Source organism: Gadus macrocephalus, chromosome 10, assembly GCF_031168955.1.
Source record: "Gadus macrocephalus chromosome 10, ASM3116895v1".
Lineage (NCBI taxonomy): Eukaryota > Metazoa > Chordata > Actinopteri > Gadiformes > Gadidae > Gadus > Gadus macrocephalus.
This window is the reverse complement of record NC_082391.1, coordinates 5,910,185-5,926,372: the sequence shown is the minus strand read 5'-3', so window position 1 is coordinate 5,926,372 and position 16,188 is coordinate 5,910,185. Positions and strand designations below refer to the sequence as shown.

At 46.9% G+C, this 16,188-nt stretch overlaps 3 protein-coding genes across 5 annotated transcripts in view; all 3 read left to right on the top strand.

Moving 5' to 3' along the window:
* The first annotated feature begins 538 nt into the window (after window positions 1–538).
* Window positions 539–9,635, top strand: si:ch211-276i12.4 (serine/arginine repetitive matrix protein 1). Of its 3 annotated transcripts, none has more exons than XM_060062260.1 (8): window positions 539–1,530; window positions 1,765–3,427; window positions 4,462–4,521; window positions 4,691–4,719; window positions 5,455–5,583; window positions 6,809–6,875; window positions 7,019–7,126; window positions 7,594–7,755. In XM_060062260.1, the coding sequence occupies exons 1-8, from the start codon at window positions 1,343–1,345 to the stop codon at window positions 7,594–7,596; spliced, it is 2,247 nt and encodes a 748-aa protein (XP_059918243.1). In that variant the 5' UTR covers window positions 539–1,342; the 3' UTR covers window positions 7,597–7,755. The 3 variants fall into 3 exon arrangements, with proteins under 3 accessions (XP_059918243.1, XP_059918241.1, XP_059918242.1); XM_060062258.1 differs by having other exon boundaries at window positions 768–1,530; window positions 7,617–9,635; XM_060062259.1 differs by lacking the exon at window positions 4,462–4,521 and having other exon boundaries at window positions 775–1,530; window positions 7,617–9,635.
* A 2,351-nt stretch (window positions 9,636–11,986) lies between these two features.
* rom1b (retinal outer segment membrane protein 1b) lies at window positions 11,987–16,182 on the top strand. The gene is made up of 3 exons (XM_060062257.1): window positions 11,987–12,818; window positions 13,811–14,053; window positions 15,937–16,182. The coding sequence occupies exons 1-3, from the start codon at window positions 12,669–12,671 to the stop codon at window positions 16,126–16,128; spliced, it is 585 nt and encodes a 194-aa protein (XP_059918240.1). The 5' UTR covers window positions 11,987–12,668; the 3' UTR covers window positions 16,129–16,182.
* The window catches only part of ccdc88b (coiled-coil domain containing 88B), a 23,464-nt gene continuing 23,438 nt past the window's right edge, over window positions 16,163–16,188 (top strand). Inside the window, exon 1 of the mRNA XM_060063751.1 lies at window positions 16,163–16,176. Within this exon, the coding sequence (XP_059919734.1) occupies window positions 16,163–16,176 (14 nt within the window). The remainder of the gene's footprint in view (window positions 16,177–16,188) is intronic.

Sequence of the window (16,188 nt, the reverse complement as noted above, 5' to 3'; positions counted from 1 at the left end):
CAACCACTGGGTAGTGAGAGATCTCTTGATAGGATATAATTGATCCCTTTTGTTATGTTAACGTGTCAGCCAATGTTTGTTCGCACAACACATCAAAATAAAGAGGTGAATAAATCGTAACTATCTACAGTATCTAATCTAATTATATCATGATTGAGGTAGCCTACATTTTGAATCGACCATGGTGTGAACAATGTGGTTGCAGATTAAAATTTCAGTCACTGTATCCTGATCCCTATGCACCTATAAACGTGTGGTTTCTGATGTGTTTAAATTAAACTGTAATGTTCCTTTTAGACCTTATGAATACATAATATAATACTAATACTTGAAATGGTAGTGTTGGTTGTGGAAGGTTACCAGGGAGCCTGGAGGAATTCCACACAAACAGAATGTAAAGAATGTTATCCTCACAGACAGGCACAGTTTCAACATTATGGGCTGGGTCATCATGACAGAGGGACTCACTCTGTTGAGAACTGCCGTTTTGTAGATTTTAATGAAAGTTCACAATATCTAACATATAAATACAACATATGTGTGTGTGTGTGTGTGTGTGTGTGTGTGTGTGTGTGTGTGTGTGTGTGTGTGTGTGTGTGTGTGTGTGTGTGTGTGTGTGTGTGTGTGTGTGTGTGTGTGTGTGTGTGTGTGCGTGTGTGTGTGTGTGTGTGCGTGTGTGTGTGTGTGTGTGTGTGTGTGTATGTGTGTGTGTATGTCCAAAACACAGGGTGAGGCCAATAGCTTACACCAGCACACTAACATCAGGCTATAACTCTACCGGTATCAGTGCGCCAAACAAAATGCTAGTGATCTACTTTTCCACAACGCCCCGGTCAATATTCTGTTCTGTACTCCAGCCTCCATCCGGTTCAATGCGAGACCTGTTACATCAGGCGTGATGTGACAAATCAGGCCAACAAGGCAATCAGGATATATGTGCATCTCTTGCATCCCATCCCAGTTATCTGCTGGCAGACACTGGGAGAGAGACAGTCACTTTCAGCATGAAGGCATCCCCTGCGTCACAGTGTGATTGAAAGATAAGATTGAAAGATAGATAGATAGATCGGGGATATAGGTGCCTTATTTTATAATAGGCCATCAAACATGGAATTCCTGATTATAGAGTGACTGCAACTTTTCTGATTTGGATTATCTCTGGGGCTTATGGACACAGACTGGGTCGAAACCAACAGGGCATACCATCGGATCCCAGAGCCAGGGGAGACCCAGAGGGAGGGGCCGCCCGGGGCCTGGTGGATCAGCATCTTCGGTCCATCACTGTACCCTCAACCAGACCTGGCTGCCCTTGCTGGACAGCCTGCCACTCTTCAAGAGGCAGATGATGGAGAAGTACTTCACACCTGTGTACCGCCCACCAACTCAGGAAGAGATGAGGAAGCCCAAGAACCATCATCACTACCCCAATGACCAGCCACAACACCACCCTCATGCTCACGCTCACCAGGCCTATCACAGCCCAGATGACCAGCCACATCACCACCCTCGACCAGACCATGAATCACTCGGGTAGGTTTTATTTCAACAGTAGGTATCAGTTGGCTCTGACAAATTGAAATTATTCCCAGAGAACTTTTGGCAGAAACGATACATTTTGGATAAATTACTTGACAACACAACCTATATATATTAAAAAAAATCAGTTTTGCAGTCATGGTGACAAGGGTTAAACATAAAGGGTTCAAACTTTTCTATTTTAAAGGCTATTTTTCATGCTCACTGTTGTAACTTGTTGCATTGCAGCTATGCAAACTTAGTTGGAACCGATGAAAACACAGATGACAGCCAGGCACACCACCAGAACCAGCACCGCCGCCCTCGGCACGCAGGGCATCTCCACGAGAACCTCCCCCATGACTACCATCAGCCTCCACATCCGCTCTATCAGCCTCACGCATCTCATGAGAGCGAGATCCAAAACCCGCAGCTCACGAGGGTCACCCTGTCCCGAGCCTCGTCCTCCTCCCTCTCGTCCTCGTCCTCCTCTTCCTCCTTGTTCTCGTCCTACTCCTGGAAGACGGAGCCCAGCGAGCCCCTGTCCAACCGCCCCCCTCAGCGGCCGCATCACTCCCTCTCCTGCTCCAACATCCTGGAGGTCCGCACCGGGTTCCGGCAGGACGGCGGCAGCGAGCCCCTCGTCTTCGCCACCGTAACCCGCGGTGCGCCTGAGGCCCCTCCCCACGACTGCGCAGCGGGCCACTCACGGCGGAACGAACGTGCCCGCGGCTCCCTGCCGGACCAGAGCCACAGTGACGAGGGCCTCCTGCAGACCAGTGAGGACGAGGTGGAGGCAGGCCGACGGCGGCGTGTGGCCCCCCCGCTCCACGGAGCGCTCTACAAGACCGCCAGCTTAGGGCGCAGCCTGGCCTTCAGCGAGGAGAACCTGGTACTGGGAGCGTCAGGGAGGCCCCGCAGGGCAGGGTTCACCAACCAAATCCCTAGCAAAGGGATCCTCAAGAACCGGGAACCTCACCCGGACATCCGCAAAGCGAGGTCTATGGAGGTTCTGTCCCCCCGGGTGGCCAACGGACAGGGCAAAGGTAGAGACAAAGGGAAGGGCGCTGGGCCGGCCGACATTCAGACAGCCAGGGAGAGCTTTGTGAAGGGGAAGATGCAGTTCTCCGCCTTCCTGGACGAGATCACGAAACAGGTCATCAGTCCGTCCAACCTTAACAGTTTAGGGGTCAACCAAGGTAAAGCCCCAGGGGAGACCACGGGCCCCGCTCCCGGGGCGAGGGGCCCTGGGGCGGCCAAGCCTCAGCTTCCCGTCAAGAAGCACAGAGAGAGCTCTGGAGAGGAGAGAGAACAGCATCACAAACCGCCAGCCACACAGGACAGAAGGGAGCCTCGCGGAAACTTTCCGTCGCATCATTCCCCATACCCCGACCAGCCCAATCCCGACAAGCTGAGCTCGTACGCGGCCAGGCGGCACAGAGGCAGCCCCCCTCTGCATCACCATCCCCAAACCTCCAGCCCCCATCCCCCCCAAGGTTGCACCCATAAGGAAGGGAGGGCCCCAGGGATTGCGGGCCACAAAGCAAGGGAAAGCGACATCCGATGTGGTTCTCATTTAACCGATGGAACCATCAGCCCGGAGCCTATCCCGCCCAAACAACGAAACCACCGCAAGCCCCGGAACACAGCCGCCCACAGTCCACCCCCACCACCCCTTCCACCCCACATTCAGCCCCGCCACGGGTACACAAGCCCTGGGCATCAAGAGGAAGGACCAGGAGCCATCCAGACCCAGGGTTCACCGCTGGACCATGAATCAGAGCCTGGTTCCTGTAGGTCAGACTCTTCTCGAACCAGGGAGTCCACGAGTCAGAACAGCCAAAACTCGGACCAGAGTGTCCGACATCGGTCTCACGCAGCACGCAGAGGACACACTGATCCACATCATAAGGTGAGTATCTGATAAAAACAAGTCAAAGGTGACCTGATATTTGTTTCGGTAGCAACAAAGGAAAAATGCCATTTTCCCTGACACTGGGCCGACTGGCAGAATTAGCCATGGCTACAGTTTTTTCTCCATTCTGAACATAGTATCAGGAGGATGTAAGCATTTAACATAGTCACACATACTCTGTAGAAAGGTATTAAAGGTTTAAAAAGGTATAAGCTACTGTGACACAAATTAACAGAGCCATCTTTATCTGAAATGACTCAGCACTCATTTTCAGCCGAGCTGCAGAGGAGGGGAGTGTGTCTGTGTGGTGGCAGGAATAGCAAACAGCAGCTCTCTTGTCTGATTCCTCCCGAAGTATCTATGAGGCTGAGTCATCGGCTTGGAGGGGGAAGCAGTCAAACACCTCCAAACGCTGCAAGCTGACTCATAGTTCAACTACGCAGTATACCACAGAACATGTCCGCACACAACTCCTCTTATAAGTCCTTTAAATAATCATGTTTTAAAGGACCAAGCTAATTGCTTTGTCCTTTTAAGTCCTATTTAAGTTCTGCTACTGATGACTGCACTGCATTGTAAAAGTTGGCCAAAGTTGGCAAGACACAATGCAACAGATCCCTGGATCACCATCAAGCAGCTCTGGCTGCTACACAAGCTGTGTACAAGGATTGAGTGGGATGGTGGAGAACATGAATCGTGCAAACGGTTACATAATCTGCTAATGTCCATCGCTATTATATAAGGCAGACAGAGGGAATAGTTTTGCATGAGTTAAGGTTCTACTGTGGAAACGTACTGCATTGCAAAGGGTATTCCTTAAGGGTGAATAGTGGCAAGCCTCATTCTATAATGAGCTGCATACAATCTATTGATTGTGTTCCCATCCAATTTCCGGGAACAGTTTTGTTGTGTGCCAAGGCTCGATAGTTATTGCACTCACTCCACCGCTGTTCTCTCCTGTGCTCGTTATTGAGTCTATATGAACCCTGCCTATAGTCCGGAACATGATTTGCTCTTTCTGTTGTTACCAGCCCTCCCCCACAGCCCCCACAGTCATTCAGGGCCTCGGCTACGACCTACGACTGCATCATGTATTTGCCTTGTTGGTATATGCAACGTCAAAGCAGAAATACAGATGCAGCATGCATCCCCTGACATAACTTGCCCGGTTCCCGACCCATATCACAATATATCATGTGCTGGAGATGCAGTGAATATGGCTTCTGATTGGTATCTTCTCAATTCTCCTCACCTCTCTAGGTCTCACTTGGTGGTTCGGACCAATTCCAGTAAGAGACCACTCATTTGAAATTATCCAATGTTCCATTTCTATTCCCTTATTCAATTGCGTTTCCACTGCTCATTTCTCTCTCTCTCTCTCTCTCTCTCTCTCTCTCTCTCTCTCTCTCTCTCTCTCTCTCTCTCTCTCTCTCTCTCTCTCTCTCTCTCTCTCTCTCACTCTCGCTCTCGCTCTCGCTCTCTCTCTCTGTCTCTGTCTCTCTGTCTCCCTCTGTTTCTCTCTCTCTCTCTCTCTCTCTCTCTCTCTCTCTCTCTCTCTCTCTCTCTCTCTCTCTCTCTCTCTCTCATCCGCTTGCTGTATTGAATGAATAGCATTCTTTTCTGAGTTATTGATCTGAGGGCTATCCTCTGGTGTTATACGTTTTACCAGGCAGTTTAAGGATTTTCATGACCTAAAATTCTTATATTTGTGGTTATAATTATAATTATAATTATTGTATTATTGGTATTATTTCCATCGTCATTATAGTCAGTATTATTAACAAGCAGCCATCGATGGGTTGAATCTCAATGTGCTCACTAATAGCTTACTCTAATTATGTATCAATCATGGTGGTCATGTATTCATATTTTAATGCATACTATAAAGTGAGTCAAAGAGAGAGAGAGAGAAAAATAAAGATAGAGAGAGAGCGAGAGAGAGAGAGAGAGCAAATGTGCTCTCTGCTGCAATATCTCCAAAACACCTGTTCTCGCCCCGTAATGTCTGGGGTCTCCTTCCACAGGGCCCTGCTGGATGAGAACACGGACCTCCATCAGAACCTGCTGCAGACGGTGGTCTTCATCGAGAGCCTGCAGGCCGAGCTAACCAGGAGCAGGGAGGAGCTGAGCCATGTCAAGGACAAGTACAGAAGGTCTGGACACACCCCAGTCACATCACATTAATTTGAGTTTTTTTTAAACATGAAGTCCAATATCAACATTGACAAAAGATATTTGGGTGGAATGAGTCAAATACAAAAAAAAATAAGTTATGCATAATTGTTGCATTATTATATATAATGCAATAAACTGGAATTAAATTTATATTACAATTAAATATATACATATTCATTTTTCTGAAATATGACCAACCACATGTAGGTTTCACAATTCCCATCGTGATCTTTGTTGACATTTGTTGACGTTGACATTTCTGCCGCTCTCGCGCTAATAATAATAATAATGCAAAGGCCCAAGGAGCAGATGGACCCCTGGGGCAATGGTTCCTGTGGCCGCCAGAGTCCCCCCCCCCCCCCCCCCCCACACACACACACACACAACTCTGTCACAAATCAATTGGCCTTCATCCACAACGCTTTTAATGATTGATGGAACACATGTCAAGACGGTTCCTTTGAACCAATGGTTCCGCTGTGTGTAACCGGTGCCCTGGGTTGACCTACTTGCTTTCACTGTGTGACCACCTGGCGTGAGGAGCAGAACAGGGAGGCTGTTCATGACCACTGAGCTCCTCTTTCACACATGTCCCCACAGTTGTCTGGCCCGCCGCCTGCCTGTAACCCCCAACTGACACTGTGCTGGCTCAGGTCACTATTATCAGGTCCAAACCAGAATATCCAGAGCGACCGGCCTTTGAGATTCCCCTAGTAAAATACATTTAGTTTTGTTTTACGTTCTGTATAACGAAGACGAGACTTCCCAAATAGGAAGTCTTGTATTCTTGGTATGATTGGTGTGTGTGTGTGTGTGTGTGTGTGTGTGTGTGTGTGTGTGTGTGTGTGTGTGTGTGTGTGTGTGTGTGTGTGTGTGTGTGTGTGTGTGTGTGTGTGTGTGTGTATTGTCAATGATACCAAATCAAGAAGTCAAAATCTAACTTTGGACCTCAAAATGGATTAAAAGCACATACTGTAGCTAACACGATTGTGAATGAATGTCAGTGCTGGGGCGCCCCCGGGGTCTCAGCGGGTAGAGAGCGCGTACCATCAAGGCCCAGCCCTGGCCGCAGCGACCCGGGTTCGATTCCTGCCCGTGGTCCTTTGCTGCATGTCCTCCACCTCTCTCTCCTATACCCTCCTGTCTGTCTCACTCTATCAAAATGAATGCTTTATGTTTCTATTTCAACCCGTCTGCCTCTAGTCTTGTGGAGACACACACAGGGACCAAGCAGACCAACACCCGGCCAGGGGAGCACCTGCACATCACGGTGAGGAAGATAAGAACCCACCAATCGTATTCGTTCCATTGGTGTGTGTTTCCATTGAGGTCATCTCATGTTTACGTGTGTGTGTGTGTGTGTGTGTGTGTGTGTGTGTGTGTTTGTGTGTGTGTTTGTGTGTGTGTATTCAGTCTGAGAGTCTGAGCAGTGAGAGAAAGTACCTGATCAACCGCATTGCCGAGCTGAGCTCCGAGCTAGAGGAGGCCCAAAGGACCATCGCTGCTCTGGAGACCATCAATGTGAGCTAACAGCGCCATCTAGCAGCTGGAACCAAGCCCCCTCCCCCCTCCCAGGACACTCCAACACGCACGCACACATACACAAAATTAAACCTACACCTAACATTTCAAAATGATCATTTAAAAGATCGAGTCATTGAACCACGCTGTTCGTCATCGCTCTGTGACCATATCCTTATAATACAAACTAGTAAGAACACTGTTTATGGGTTGTTACCGGCCCATGTCATGTTTCACTATCAGACACGCCTGGCTAATTAAAATGCAATCATATCAAAAGGTATGAACACCTTCAGCACTTAAAAGTGCTTATATGGTCAAGAAGCATTGTAATTGATTTAGTAACTATTAGATGACAGTCGCTGGTTAAGTGTTTTGGTCCCAGATCCCTGCTCTACAGTATATAGACTTCACAGTATCGAGCTTCCCAGCTCGAGCTTCCCAGTGACTAACTCTTCACTCTGCAGTAAACGTCTGTGGCTCTCGACAGGTGCCCTGTCTGATCAAGGAGCTGCTGGAGAAGCACTTTGACTCTGCAGAGGCAGTCCAACAGTTCCTGAAAACAGCCACCACAGCCAACCACCCCAATACCCCTTCTCTGCCGGACCTTAGCCAATCCGGGGCTTCCAATGTGGTGGAGGCGCCCTATGATTGGCTGACGGAGCCAGAGGCGGATCCAGGCAGGGTGACAGCCTTCATGCCTTGGAAACAGGAGGCATCAGCTCTGACGGCGTCAGCTGTGCCAGCGTCTGCTGACGACTCTGGTGGTCACTGTATGAGCCAGAGCCAGCCGTTCTCCATCGCCGACATAAGCGCCGCCATCTATAAGAAGATCGCCTCCGAAATTGCTGCCAATCACATGTCTCCCCCACCAAAGTCCCTGCACGGCTGTCCCAAGGGGACGAACCACACCGGGCCAGCGGGCCCCCGTGCCCATGTGCGGCAGGTCCTGGAGACAGCTGAGCCGGGGCCCGGAGAAGTGACCTATCTGTCAGCCCAACAGGTCCTGGATGAGTTCATCAACCAGCTGCATCCCCAAAACAAGGCCAGTGACGGCAAGCCATCACATATGTCGACCTCCTATGAGTAGGATTAGGGAGGAGGTGGGAGGAGGCGTGACAGCAGGGACACTGTTGGTTGCACTAAGTTAGGGGAACCTTCCAATCAAACCACAAGGATACAGCAACCGCATCACCAACAGCAGTTCTTTCTGATTGCAGTATAAAAGTAACATAAGAAAGTTACTTGGCACCCAGTGGAACAAGAGAGAGAGTTAACCTATCGGAATATTGTTGTATTACCTGGGTTTGCTGATGGTCCTGTGGTTTGCCTTTATAGACCATTTTCAGAGGAGACATCTTAGCACAAAGCACAAAGTCTGGCTCGTATGTCCCTTACAACAAATGGGTCTGTTACCTTTACATGACAGGGCACACACATTGACCATTGCTGGTGTTTGACACACATTAGTGAATCCTCTGCTTACCTTCCCAATGTTGGGGGCTTCAGCTGTGTGTGCCCTGCCTTGCCAGCTCTGTGAAAAGGGTACATGGTCATGGTCTGTTATCTTCACCAGTCTAGTACACTACCCGTGGCCTGTGGTAGGCTTGCATAAAACAGTCCTACGACCAGATGCCTGGTGAAAAGGGTCTCTAAACTGTAATAGTCTATTGTCATATATTATATGTACAGTTAAAGTATTGTTTTTTTGTCTACATTTAATATGGTTTAGTGGTTACTTTCAGTGGAATATTTAACAGAGCATTAATGAAAAAGTTATATAAAACAATCTCACATTTTGGCAAATTATATTGGCATTCAAACTATAGAAAATTATGTTAAATATGATTCAATTGCGAGTTATTTAAGTTCCTGTATATACTGTTTGAATATAGCATAAACTTTTCAAAAAGATTGAAATATGAAAAAAAGAAAAAAATATTTTAGGTCCTATTTAAGTATGTAATGTCAGAATATAGAAATAAAATGGAATATCTGGATGGTCTCAAAAGGCAAGTTCCAATAATAATTGTTTCAATTGTTCACTTTAATGTCAATGGCTGATTCTACTCAGGTTTTTTAGGTAGGCCTTTGTCATACCAAAATAATACTGAATGCATTCTCCTCCTTTTTGTGTGTTTAGGCCTGCTAAGATATGTGCATGCTAGGCTTTGTGGGCATTGTCTAGTGCTTCCCTTATGTACACAAACATGTCTGTAGGATTGATGTAGTCTACGAATGAATGTAGTGCTAACGTATACAATAATGTTGTACTGATATAGTAATCTTGAAGCGAAAAGTAATTGTGTCCGGGTATCCTATTTGTACATGCAGGGTTCAGTTTATTAGTGTCAAAGTAATCGTGTTATTGATCTTATTTATTCACCCTGTCCAACAGTCCCACTGTTAACAGTTTCCATGGCATGATGTTGTCGATCCAGCTCGATGTGTCCTCTGTGAAACCGCTTCTGTGCTGATCAATAACAATAAAATATTAATAATCACAACACAAAAACATTTGGTTCACTAATGGAATGGTGATGGTCTTTCACATAAAAATAGGCTACTACAATATCAAAATACAAGTGCACGTAAACACTCAGGTGATGATTACACAACATAATAACAAGCTGTGTGCAGTGAGCACAAAGTGGAGCGCAATATGTACTTTGAATTAATGTTCACATCAACGACAAAGAGAGAACTGCTCCCAGGAGGATATGAGCAAGGGGGTCACAACAATCGCACAACAATCACACAATAATTACAAGGGGTTCCTTTCCCAGGCTATAATTTGATTATAAAACTAAACCAGTAGCAGAAGAAGTACATTTGAAATGTAAATAAGTAGAATTTTAACACTTGATCAACCTGGAATTGTAATAAGAAAATAGCAGCCATCTCATGCAATCATCTTTCTGGAAATAGGTTTTTGCAGCCATGACAACTTGAACATTTTATCTATTTTTGACAAATATTAAACCACATGCACACCGAAACACCCACACACACACACACACACACACACACACACACACACACACACACACACACACACACACACACACACACACACACACACACACACACACACACACACACACACACACACACACACACACACACACACACACACACACACACACACACAGACGTACACACACACGATGCAAGTACTGAGTATAGAGCTGTGTGCTGTGCTACTTATTACCACCTACAATCAGAACAGTTAACTGTTATAGTGCACACCAGCCACCAGCAGGGGGCAATGTGGCACTGTGCTCCTGCAGTACACGGCCTATGCTGGAGGGAGCTGCAGTACATGTTGCCTGTCGCATTCTTCCACCTATAAGCATCTATTCAGAGCGTCTACTGTACCTCGGGCATTGCGTGTGTGGGCAGTGTTTGGTCAAATTTGTACTAAATTATGATCACACTCAAAGGCGCTGTAGGTAAGATCTAAGACATATTATTTGAGAGTAATTTGATAAAAAAAAGGCCACAGCCAGTAGTCAGCTAGTGAGTGAAATCCTGCTGGGAGTTGACTGCGCGTGCCTCTGTCTGGGCTCATTTAGATTCATTTTGCTCAATCAGTGCATTTCTTCCCTGATTGGTTTAGGTAACGCAACTTGCCTGTCAAACACATCTGCTTGATTCATACTTCTCATTACTCTCTTTCTCTTTTCGGTTCTCTCTCTCTCTTACACCTTTTAAAGGCTGCTTTGGATAGAAAGCATCTCAAAATATATAGACATATGGCCTATATATAAGGGTCATAGCCTATTTTTCTCTTATTGATTCTTGAGACTTGGGACAAAACATGTCCCACACCTGTAACGGCCTTTGTGTTTGAAAATAAAAATTGTGTGTGTTCCTTACACAAATGGGCCATTAATGAATTGCTCAATCACTTAAACCCTGCTGTACAGAGACAAAGGCTAAATGCTAAAAAAATATGAATAATATATACATATATGAATAATATATATAACCATTCAATGAACCCCTTTAAATATAAACGTATCCTTATAAGAAACAGTCCCACAATACCCTGATAGTGAGAAGTGTACAGGCAGTTTTCATGAGGATTCAGAGACATGTCCTCTCTTTTTGTCAACACCATCCACAGATATCCTTTTCAAAAGTGAAAGTAAAATAAATCAATGTCAAAGTCGTCCTTCATCTTGAAGGTCGCTCCCAGCTCCCAGCTGCTGGGCGACAATGTCACAACGACTTTGTACTTTGAATTTTTCATCAGATTTAAGAAATTGTATTGAAACTTTCTGTGTCACAAACAACACCCAACTTTTCAAAGGATTCTGCCCAAAAATAATATAATTTACTTTATGTAGAAATGTATGACATTACCAGAACAAGCAAAAAGCCACTGCTTAAATTAAACACGGTTTAATTAAACGGTTTAATTAAACATTTATTAAAAAAGGTTTAATTGAAAGAGTATTCATGCACTGCTGAATGTCGTTTGATGCCAGCATTAACACATTTTTTTATATATATCGTTTTATAAAAGCAGTTTAATAGAAGAAATTTGTCCATGAGTAAGTAACTAACGCATGGACACACACAATCATAGGTGGCTGAGCCTGGAAACACACATCTATGTTGTTAGCCTTGAAACGCAACACACAGTTGTTTTCAGGGGGCCTGAAAACAACTGTGTGTTAGGTTGTTTGTCCAGTTTCTCAGGCTGCTGTGAACCACCTCCACCATCAACCTTACACTTCTAAGACCCGCCTATCAGCGGGTGGGGATGACCCATAGTGCACCCGTCATAACAGTCCAATCTCCCCCACATGACGTGTCTGTCCATCAGCGAAAGTTTGCTGATCCATACACTGGCCTGCTTTCCCATTGGCCCCTGGGCCTTAATAGGATCCCGGGCGATGGGATTATGTCTCCCAATACTCCCCTCCGGCCATTCTGTGTGTATCTTCCGACCATGGGTGCAGTGGTTTAGGCGGGCCAACGCCCATGAACACCCAACCAGAGGGGCCTCGCTGACCAATATCACGGATAAAGGAGAAAATACCCACTGAGGGGAACGTGGAGGACAGCTCGGAACACCGGCACACTTTGGACTCACAGGGCAGCCCTGATCATCCACAGGAACCCGAGGATTACGTTTTATCGAGCGTGCAACGCCCGTCAAACGCTTCTATCACAATCTGAAAACAGCGCTTATTCTTTGCATTTCACGGTTGTTGGGTTCTAAAGTCGACCCCTTTGTCCGGACACCGCCCGTGTGAGGGGAAAGTGTTTCATCGTTATCTGGATTATCACCCTTGAGGATGAATGCGTCCTTGGCCGTGTAAGGGATCTACCTACTTATCCGCTGCACCTGGAACTATTCTGATCCCATTAACATCTCCCCCGCAGAGGGCCAGCGACGGGCCCACTCTGACCTGGTCGGCCCGACCTCCAACAGCAGCAGGCCTTTGCTGACCTGGAGCTCGGTGGAGGGCCGGTCGAGGGACTGCGCCTCCTAACCCGTCCCCTGCCACCCCCCTGGCCGTAGGGAGCCATGGCCCTCCTGAAGATGATGTTCCCCCTGCAGCGGCGCGTGCGTCTGGCCCAGGGCCTGTGGCTACTCTCCTGGCTCGCCGTGCTCTCCGGCGCCATCACCTTCTGCCTCGGCCTCTACCTGAAGACAGAGCTGCTCCGCAGGGCCGAGGTAGAGGGGTGGGGGGGCGCCCTGCAGGACACACACACACACACACACACACACGCAAGCATGCATGCACACACACACACACGCACACACGCGCACACGGGCACACGCACGCACACACATGCACGCATGCAGGCACGCGCATTGACACGATTGCACACACACATGCTGTCACACACACATACACACATGCACACACACATACACACACACACACGCATGCACACACAGGCAAGTATGCGCGCATGCATGACATGTATGCACATAAACACACAGACCCACACACACAGGTAAGCCCAAACACACAGTGTTTATTAAACTACTGAATGAGAGTTACTGAAACCACAGGAGGCAGACCTCTCCGATTAGTATTCACAGCCTGTGATGAGCGTGGACTGGAGGGTGTCATGGGGATAAAAGTTCATAGGAGTCTGATTCACTTCAAGATAATCCTGGCTGGATGGAATATATTTAAAAACAAATACCAGCCCCTAATCAGACATTGGACAACATTAGGCATATTATGCTAATTAATAGTCGACAGCCCTCATTATCCATTTAAGGTTTAAATTCATTATTTGTTTGTTATTAAGAATCCTGTTGAAACAGGTTTCCTTGGACCCTCTGTTTACGTTTTAATGGGAACGGGGAAGAGTTTTGCTCAAAGCAATTACAATTTAAAACAACGACGTGGCAAACATGATTTGAGTGATGGACAGCCTTATGGGAAATTTGGCCCAAGTAATTTCTTCTGCAATTAGTAGCCTACATGAATCTAAATGTTTCATTTTCCACCCAAAGTGGCCCAATGGTTGAAAACATCATGATCTAATTGCATTCCTCTACTTCGGGGTATCAATTGAGTGGAATCTGGGTTATTACCCGCCAAAGGGAGCGGGGTGATTAAGTGTCCTGTTGGCAGCCAACAACATTTATTTGGCAGGCGCCGCTCGCGGCACCTGTTCAAACCGAGGCTCCTCTTTCCTGCCGCGCAGGTGATGGACAACTCGGAGATCCACATCGTACCTAACATCCTCATGGTGGTGGGCCTGGCAGCCATCGGCACCAACTGGTTCGCGGGGCGTATCTGTCAGGACTCCCTGGACCCCGAGCGCTTCCCTCGCTGGAAGAACTTCCTGCTGGCGTGGTTCGCGTTGGCCGTGCTTCTGTGCTCCCTGCTCGTCTCCGCCATGGCTCTCAGCTACGCGCTGCAGGGTCACCTGGAGGAGTCTCTCAAGGTGCGTGCGTGTGTGTGTGCGTTGCGTGCGAGTGCGTGTGTACGCGTGCCTGCTGTGGTGACGCGCTCAGAGCTCCGTTGGGAGGGGCGAAGAAGATGGTGTTGCTTTGGAGAAGGTGCGATGAGAGCAGGAGATGGATCACAGCTCACTGTGTGGAACGCCTACTGACTTCATTCACAGGCAATAACAACGCACAACGAAAGTTAACTTTACTTTACTAGAATCCTACAAAATAGCCAATACCGATTGATCCCATTAACGCCTCCTGTATTATATTGATGTGGTGAAAATCTATTATTATTAAATGTACGTGATTATTTATCCTGTTAATTAAATACCTTAAAGAGCACCTATTATGCTTTTTCGACTTTTATGACCTATAAACGTTGTTTTAATGATTTATTGTCAGGTTAACCATACTAAAGTGTCAAATAATGACGTACATGCATTGAGACGTAACAATCCGGATTTTATGGTAATGCTGCAACATGCTCTTCCGGAAGGTAACCAATCACAACGGAGTGGGGTGGCAGGAGGGGGGCGAGGGGGCGGAGAAGGACGAAGCCGAGCGTTGACAGAGAATGCTGAAAGCGCCCAGATGAGAGGAAGAGTTTCCTGAAAATCTACATCGTTTTTTGTGCTGTGATTAGTGTCAGGTTGCTCTATAGGAGTCATTAATAAGAAATTAAGACCAGAAAAGTAGTATAATAGGAGACCTTTAAGCAGGTCTTAGAAGAACAGACTAATACATGTAATTTAAGGCATTAAACCAGTGTGGGGATCGGTGGGCAAGAGGATTGTGAATTATCTACGTCCGAAATAAGTTGGGAGGAGGGATCATCATTAGGGAAGCTTGAGGCTGCGGTGAATGGCCGGATAATGGAGTAGTAATGGGGGTGTAATACCGTATAGCGCCATCCTTAAATGAAATGAGGGAAGAAAAAAGAATGTCCCTGTGCTGAATTGCATTGAATAGCATTACTAGCAGACCAAAGGGTGTGACTTTAAGGGGAATAGTGGAGACAGGGAGGCGATGCAGAGCCAGAGAGCGAAGATCAATCATCTGAGGGGAGTTCCAGGGTATGAAATTGAAAATGTGAGGAATGAAAAAGATTTCTTGTCTTGTCATCATTCTATCAACCACACACACACCTAAAGGAGCCCCCCCTCTCCATAAATGACACCATGGTACAACTAGGCACCATCTGATTCTGAACGCTGGTCTTGTAGGCACTACTGTCTCTGCACTTTGCTCTCCTGTGTTCTGCCCTTTTGTTGTGTGTGGTGTAGTGCACATAAAACAATCTTATACCAACGGCCGAGCTGATTGGCACTAAAATAGACTCAACCTTGATATGCAGGACATATGATTTAATATCAATAGAGCATAATAAAAGAATGAAAGAGCACAGAAACAAACTCTTGATGGTCTTCATCCCAGCATTAAGGACCTCCATAGGAAGTGAGTTCCATATGGTTTAGAAGGGGGGGGGGGGCTGAAATGATTTACATGCATACACTACCGTCCAAAAGTTTGGGGTCACCCGGGCAATTTCATGTTTTCATCTTTTATTCAACAGTTTTCAACTGTGCTAACATAATTGCGCAAGGGTTTTCTCACCATCAATTAGCCTTTTAACACAAATATCTAAACAATAGACAATTAGAACACAAGAGTGATAGTGGCAGGAAATGGGCCTCTATACACCTATTTGATATTCCATTAGAAATCTTAATAATCATTTACCCCATTAACATGTTGTCTAGACTGTATTTCTGATTTAAAAAAAAACAACGTTTGAACTGTAGTGTAAAACTGAGCCCCATTAACAGAACCCCCCCTCCCCCCCCCCCCCCCCCCCCCCCCGCCCCCCCCTCCCCAGGTGGGCCTGAGGAACGGGATCCGGTTCTACAGGGACACCGACGTTCCGGGCCGCTGCTTCCAAAAAGAGACCATCGACCGGCTGCAGATCGAGCATCGTTGCTGTGGCAACAACAACTACCGGGACTGGTTTGAGGTTCAGTGGATCAGCAACCGGTACCTGGACTTCACCAACAAGGAGGTCAAGGAGTGAGTGGTGCTAGGGTGTGGTCGGAAAACTGATTCCCATGACATGTAGGAGGCGCTACATTCT

Bases quoted from the DNA above. Each gene is read 5' to 3' on its own strand.
- si:ch211-276i12.4 (XM_060062258.1), top strand. From the start codon at position 1,343: ATGATGGAGAAGTACTTCACACCTGTGTACCGCCCACCAACTCAGGAA. The intron at 1,531-1,764 runs GTAGGTTTTATT...GTTGCATTGCAG, and splicing joins CCAGACCATGAATCACTCGG to CTATGCAAACTTAGTTGGAA. The intron at 7,127-7,616 runs GTGAGCTAACAG...GGCTCTCGACAG, and splicing joins CTGCTCTGGAGACCATCAAT to GTGCCCTGTCTGATCAAGGA.
- rom1b (XM_060062257.1), top strand. From the start codon at position 12,669: ATGGCCCTCCTGAAGATGATGTTCCCCCTGCAGCGGCGCGTGCGTCTG. The intron at 12,819-13,810 runs GTAGAGGGGTGG...CCTGCCGCGCAG, and splicing joins AGCTGCTCCGCAGGGCCGAG to GTGATGGACAACTCGGAGAT. The intron at 14,054-15,936 runs GTGCGTGCGTGT...CCCCCTCCCCAG, and splicing joins ACCTGGAGGAGTCTCTCAAG to GTGGGCCTGAGGAACGGGAT.